Source organism: Anopheles darlingi, chromosome 3, assembly GCF_943734745.1.
Source record: "Anopheles darlingi chromosome 3, idAnoDarlMG_H_01, whole genome shotgun sequence".
Lineage (NCBI taxonomy): Eukaryota > Metazoa > Arthropoda > Insecta > Diptera > Culicidae > Anopheles > Anopheles darlingi.
The window spans coordinates 32,120,939-32,128,438 of record NC_064875.1 but is presented as its reverse complement, the minus strand read 5'-3'; the positions used below and the strand labels follow the sequence as shown (position 1 = coordinate 32,128,438).

Here is a 7,500-nt window from a genome sequence, read left to right as displayed (position 1 = left end):
CGATATTGAGTATTGGCACATTCCAGCTATACCCCGTCCATACCCCGCAATCCTGCTGGACCTTCTCCTGCACTAGATGATCGTTAATGACGATTCATCCGCTCGGCGTCGGCGACGACGCAGCAGCAGCAACGCGGTACTCTCCGGCGAAGCGAAAGGCCGACAACAATGTGCCCTTCCCGTTTTCTTGTTCTTTTTTTTTGTCACTCTTCACCGGGTTGGTCCTCACTCTGAAAGGATTTTCCATCGAACGATCGATCGATGGGTTGCGGCGGGGGGGAACTGATTTTTCCATCCAGTCCTCTCTTATTGGTTACGTCTGATGTTTCCTTTATCGCGCAATCTCTATAAACGGTACGGTGAACAGGGAAGTCATTTGCAACGTTCAATAGATCCAACGGTTAGGGTTTTCGTTTTTTTTTTGCTCTGCAATTGCTTAGCAGCCCCACACCGCTACCGTGTGGCGCGTGGAATACGCGGGGACTGTTATTGTCACATTCTTCGGGGAGCGCTATATATGAAATATGGCCGTGGTATTTCCCCAAACAAATGGTTTGGGGAAAATTCGTAGAAAACTGTTCTGCACGGAGCTTTAAATACTGTCTACTGCGATGCTCTTGGCTACATTCCCGGTTTGCCGAATTCAGTAGATTACTTCGCGTAGAATGATTCGCAAACGTGATAGAACCCCTGGACTCACTTTTCTCCCTCTCTCTCTTTCTTTCTCTCTTTCCCAAAATCTCTTCTCTTTCCTCACGTTTTCTCGATGTTTTCATTTTCATTACGTAGCCACGTTCGGTTCTTTGAATACTAACTAGACCAGGCAACGTGCGCCCCTCGGTGGTAACAGCAGATATTTAGTAGAAAAGAAATAAAACGTTCGATAAATATGCCATAATGAGAACTCGAGACCACATTCCACGGGGCCCACGGAGCGTTTGCCAGCTAATTCCCGGCCAGCTCCCAGGATTTTTCACATTTTTAGAATATTCAATCGACCTCCCTGTCCTCGGCGAGTGTGTCCATTGTTTCCGAATTCGTGGTAAGCTTCATACAAAACCATCGAGACAGGAACATCGGGTCGCCAGTTAAGCCAGTCCAGCAAACCGGTTGGCGAGGTCTGGTTGTGAATGTGTGAGGTTGAAATGGGGAATTTAATTAAATAAAAAATAATTCCTCCATATGCAAGGCAGCGACCGCGAACGTTAAACGACCCCGGTTATCTATTGGAAAACCATTTACGAACCCACATAACCGGCACCGAGAGCTCGTAGTGTGCCCTAGGGCCATCGCATAGGCGTGTGTGTGTTCCAATACTCATCGGGATTAAAACTGTATTTTCAGGTTTCAATTTAAATTTATGTAAATTGCGTTAAAAATGTTGGCCCACTTTGGGCCCAGATTTGATGACGGTGCCATTCTGTGGGGGAGGGTTTGTACTCCGTGTTCGGTATTGGTTCGATGATAATATTACTAAACTTTTGTGCCAAAGGATCCACGAACGCCGCGTAGAGCGCCTGCTACCTGGTAGGACCAGGAACCAAAAATGGAAGGCACACGGCACACCAGCGACAGTTCATCTTCACCACCGATCGGTATCTAAATATTCATGAGCCTAATCGAATTAACCCGCCACCCACCCGGTGGTGGTGAGCAAAATTTATTCAATTTCCCCAATTGCACACGGACGCCATACCTCACGTCACCGTGTTTTTTTGGGGGCAGGCTCGATGGAGGTGCGCCATTTTGTACGCACGCACACGATGAATGCTGCTCCCCAGTTGCAGGTGCAGTGTGAAATATGAGGAACGTTCGTCAGTTGGCCTCAAAGGTCTCTCGGAGGTGACAGTGTTCCGTTTAATGTGTTTCCTTTTTTTTGTTTCTATACTCACCGCCTCCTGCTTCACTCGAAAAATATTCAAAATTGTTTCTGTTTACATCATAAATTAAAAAATGTCATAAATTACTCGCCAGGCGTGTGGTGCAGGAGAAGTACTACGCTGGGCCACCTCGTCTGGCACAGTAGGATGTCTGCGGCACCCGCGCCCAGACCGAAGAGAGATCAAGATGTCGCTCATAGCTTTAGCGATACGCTCGGAGTGGTTTCAAGTGTGCGCTACGAAAGGTGAAAAATGCGACACTTTCCGACCGGGCGGCCACACCTGGGGCGCTTGGGGACCGCACAAAAATTGTCAAACATAGGGTTCGGTGTATAGGGTTCCGGATTTGCACCATTGACGCGGCACGCGTGGTAACACGGTGATTCCCGGGTATGGTTCGCGTGAATGAAGCCCCAGTGGATCCATCAATTTCCACGTATGCCTCTGCTCCTCCCTTCTTTGGACAACTCATATGCGTACGACGCTGCTGTGCTTGTTTCTATTCGTATATCCCCTTTTTGCCTTGCTCCTTGAGGTTCTTCCTTCTTGCTGGAAGCTTCTCGGGATATCTAGCCACCGGTCTCTACTACACGAGGGGATGTGATCGCGTTTGATAGGAAAAGCGGAAATGGACGAGGAAGGCATAAACGATTCCCTGCGGGTATAAGGGAGCTAAGGCGCCGAGTGTGAGGTTAGGAGATAATCGATTTTTGAAATGTTTATGGCCGGTTTAACGCTCGAAATAGCCTGGAGCAGGCACTGCCAGGAAGGCAGTGGGGAGTTGTTCTGGGGATGAAAGAGGGGAACATGACATGATACGGTGTGTCCACCGATTGACCCCCAGAGCACTTGCAACGGTCATAAGGCAGAGTGTCCCGGAATAAGTGTCACTAAAGTAAAATGCGGTAACTTCTTCAAAATTAGTCATTCGAATTTCATATTTTGATTGCATTAATACACATTTGTAAAGAGTAACGTATCGATTTTGATTAAATCTGTCTGCTTTTACTGTAATAAATTTGTGTAAACGTTTTATGACATTGTGGCACCGCGCAGGCAGGGATTTATTTGAAAATCCTGACCAAAAGCTGCTTAAATTGGACCATTTATCCCAAAGTCCGGTACTGTTGTTATGATTGCAACATATAAGGTCCGATATATTAAGCAAATCGGTTAAGATTCGGTATATAGAATCAGTGACTGATTTCTTCGTTGCAAAGTTTTGGGAAAACTTTTCCAGACTTTCATTAGCTGTATGAGGCGCAGCAGAAGCTTCCTACTACCCTTTGAGCTGATCTTCTTACAACTCGAAAGCATAACAAAGTATATAATTCTCTAAAATTCCTTTAAAAACTCATTCCGCGTCGGTTTTTGTGTTGCATCAAAAGCAATTGTAATTTGCCTTTTTATTACACACTTCCTCAAACGATGCCTTCCGAAACTTATATATTTAGGTTCAGTATCTTTTAAAAAGTTTTCCCTAACTTTACCCAAGTTACGGCCAGATTATGGTAGTATGTCGGAAGATTTGTTTCTTTTTATCGTTTTATCACTTCTTCCGTTTCTGAATGTCATTCTGCGGCTTCTTTTATGCAACATACTAACGATGCTGGATTCCCTAATCATTTTTAGTGTAAGAAAGATACGTCTCAGAGCTGGAAAATGCTATAAAAATGTCATTTAGTATAACATTTTGTTTAAGAAAATTCCCAACTAGACCTCGCACAGCGTTAATGCGTGCACGCGAAATGAAATCAAATGATATCAATATATCTCTTGGTCACAATAAATTGATGAAAGAGAATGTACTATAAGCTTACGCTCATTTATGCATGTAGAAATTACTCTGTTATTAATTAGCTTGGGATACATTCGGGTACACCTATTTTAAAAAACCAAACCCCCTAAGAGTAACTGAAATCTGGTACAGAACAAGTGGCCAATTGTAATGCGAATGTGTCTTTATCCTCTTGAGATTGATTTCCACCAAAATCGACTAATTTTCCAATGAAATTGTCCTTCCGGTCTAGGTTTCATTTCTAGAACCATTAATACTGCAGCAGCCCTTGTCAGCGGTTCCGACCATCAGCAATAATTTACCGGGAAGTGGTACGACGACGAGCATAGCGGCGGCGGCTGGCGGCATTCAACCGACGCTCGTTGGTACGCTCACTCATCCATCCCTTCCAGTGGTAGCCCCATCAACGTCCGTCGGTCCATCAATTGGTGCATCCTCGCAGGCAGCAGACAACAACAGTGGCAGTGGCAGTGGCAGTGTAGCGGTGACCAACGCCACCAACTCCGTCGTTGCCATCAAGACGGTCGAAGAGATCTTTGACACGCACCGTAGCCTGAAAGCTGCCGGAAGGCATCGTGCAAGAACCCGTGCTCGCCGTCCGGACAGCTGCTCGGAGGTGAAGTATATTAATCAGAATTTCAGTTCAGGTAAGTCCCTTTTGCGGTCATGCTCTGTAGTAGGACGTCATCTCATTCACGTGCTGGTTGGTTTTTGGATTCGATTACAGGTTCATCTGCTCCCATTACGTCGGAGGAGGAGGATAACGACGAGGAAGAGGACGAACTGAGCAAGATACCGGAGCTCAACTCACCGGATAGCATTTCGGACGATTTGGTGCAACCGTTGCCACTTCGTCAGAGTCCTATCAAAACGACCGGACCGGATGCAGGAAAGCGAAATCCGTCACCATACTACTATTCCGATTTGTTGAAAAATAAAGCGAAAGCGAAAGAAGGATCTGAGCAGCAGCAGCAGTCAGGAGTAGATCGAACGCAAGATCAAGAAGAAGGTGCCAGAGCTAGTGAGAGAAGTGTAGCACGGCCAGTCCGTGAGGGTGGGGGTCGGTATAAGAAGAGCAGCAGCCTTGATACACCGGGTGCAGAGAAGGAGGTCTGTCTGCCGAAGCGTTACTCGATCACCGAGGAAGGTGTACGGATCATACGGTGTGACTCACCGTCAACGACCACCTCGGACGATTCGGATTGCTCCGAATGCCGGAAGCGGCGCGTCTGGCATGCGCAAGCACTAGCGATCGCCCGGGCAAACTGTAACCTTACTGGTAACCCGCTACTGGTCGATGCTGCTGGTTCGATGCCACCGCACCGTTTGCTAGGACCGGCGGCAATCTGTGCCTGTGCAACGCCCGCCGCCCCTTTCGGCGAGGACAACGATGAGCTCTTCCGTCCGCGCAGTGTCTTCTATGTGCATCAACCGGGCGCGACCGACTGTGCCGACTGTACGCTGAGTGCTCCGTTGACCGTTGACCGCGCGACGACCCTGTTGACCGGCACGTCGGTCGACGGCGAGTGCCCGGACGATATTATGGCCAACGTGCGAACGCGTCAGATCTATGAGACGGCCTTCGATTCGAAGATCACCCGTTCGGACGATGATCTGGATGAGGTCGATCGCATCACGAACCAGAGCGTACTGTTGCAGCTAACGAAGAGCAATAGCAGCAGTGCCAGCAATATGGTGGCCAGCGGGGGAGCACCGAACCGTAGCAAGCAGCGCCTTGAAACGAAGCGAGCCTTGAAATCCGCGGCCAGCAAGACGACACCTTCCGTGACGACCGGGAATCAGTCAATCGTTTCCGTCACTCCCGGGGATCTGGAACTACTGGAGGCCGGTGATGTCGGAGCGGGTGCGCCGGAGCCGGTGCTCGGTATGGCCGAGCAGTTGGCGCAGGATCTGCAGGAGAAGCTACAGATCGATAAACAGATGGACAATATCGCCAACGCAAACTCAACGTCTTCCTCTCAGCTTCCGTTGCGTGGTTACACGCCATCGCCTCCCTCGACTGCACCGCTTCCGATGAAGTTCCCGGGCAAGCATGAGCGGTTCTTCATCAACAGCATTAAGAGCGCCCCGAACCTTCCTTCCTCCAATGTGGCCGCCCAACATCCGCGTCTCAAAGACCTGCGGTTGGACATACAGAATGTGCGCAACAATGAGGTCCCGTCCGGTAGCTGCGATGGTAGCATTAACGGTGGTTCCTCTTCCTCCTTTAACCACAACGCGAAGGCTGGCGAGCGGCCACGGTCGACGCTGTGCCTGGAGCCGGAGCGTGTGCTAGAGCTGAAGCGTGGCCATCGTGGTTCGCATCATCACCATGGTAAGCAATCGGCGGGTCACCATCACCAACGGGGTCGCAACTTTTCGTCGACCGAAAGTATGGCCACGTCGAGCAGTGGCGGTAGTATGGAATCGCTTAAATCGAGCACGAGCGAAGGTAACCGGAGTACGTCGAGTTCGGACTCGCGCCACTCGTCATCGCTCAGTTCGCACAGCTCGGACTCGGGACCGTCGTTGGCTTTTCCGTTGCGGGTGCCGGTCGTCGTGCACAGCAAGCTCAACATTCTGAGCCCGATTTCGGACAAATCGTCCCAGGAACCGGGCTCGGAAACGTCGGACATTAACAATCGCAACAACAACTCGCAGAAGCAATCGCCTGTGGATGCGACCGGGCAGCCGGTTGGTGCGTCGACCACGGGGAGCGGTACCATGCAAAGCACCTCGGCGTTGAAGAAGGATGCCGATGAGGGCGGTGAGGCTGTGAAACCGAATGCTACTAAGCGACGCTCGGCACCGAACAAGGCGCTACTACTAATAACGGGTAAGTAGAAGTACATTTCTTGGCATAATGATAAATTCATCAGTAACAGAAGTAATATGAATTGTTTGAATTGACGAAAAGAAGATTATTTCAAGTTAAGGAGCCAAAACCCAAAAGAAACGAGTTTGCGGAACTAAAGCTAGCTGAATTGAGTGAAAACCAAGTGGTTTTAGTAATCGTTGATTGTTCTATTGATCATTTCTAGTCAGGAGCATGCATTTTGGAAAACTTTCTGATGTTTTTATCAGGCTATTCAGGCAGATGATAAACCATATGCTTGCTGGAATGAGGAACGGCGGGCTCAGCAATTTTAACGTTTGCATTAAAAAAAAAGAGACAAAATTTGAATGGTGATAAGAAAAACACTAAGTCACATAATTGAGATTTGTAAACTGCATTTGGAAGGTAATTTTATCAACTTTCACACAAAATTCTGATTGCGCCATTCCGAGCACCCTTCCGGTAGTAAGCTGGATTTTTCGACATGAAGGTCGTAAATACGTTTGCGCACTTGTTTTTCAGATATTTTTGTGCTTTTTCGATCAATTCCTTCTCCGTTTTCGCCACACAGTTGTTGCAATAGATGCTACGATTTAGGTTTGGACCGAATTTTTCGATGGGATGCAGTTGGTGGACGTTGGGCGACTTGGGTACCATATCAATATTAACCACTCCATCTCTTCTAACGATCGCTTCGAGTACCAGATCCGGTCAGATCCCGCCAGGGAACGGTTTTCCCGCTTCCTGACATGTATGTCTATGTTCGTCAGGTACTTCTGCATTTTTTGGTTAGTTGTACCGACCTACCGGATAATCGCACGCAGCGGTGTAGCCATTTTTCTGTCGGTCTTCTTCTTCAGCATCCTTTGGAGCTTCTTGGCGCTTGGTATGGCGTCGGCCATACGGAACCGAGCCATCTCTCGATGCTCTAATTATTGTCCGTTAGGGCCAAGATGCTGTAGATGCCGAAATAGAAGTTCCGGGCA

At 48.5% G+C, this 7,500-nt stretch overlaps 1 protein-coding gene across 1 annotated transcript in view; it reads left to right on the top strand.

The window, feature by feature from the left end:
- LOC125956136 (uncharacterized) overlaps window positions 1-7,500 on the top strand; it is a 111,064-nt gene that overhangs the window by 93,743 nt on the left and 9,821 nt on the right. The window contains exons 5-6 of the mRNA XM_049687710.1: window positions 3,911-4,325; window positions 4,406-6,514. Coding sequence (XP_049543667.1) covers window positions 3,911-4,325; window positions 4,406-6,514 — 2,524 coding nt within the window. The remainder of the gene's footprint in view (window positions 1-3,910; window positions 4,326-4,405; window positions 6,515-7,500) is intronic.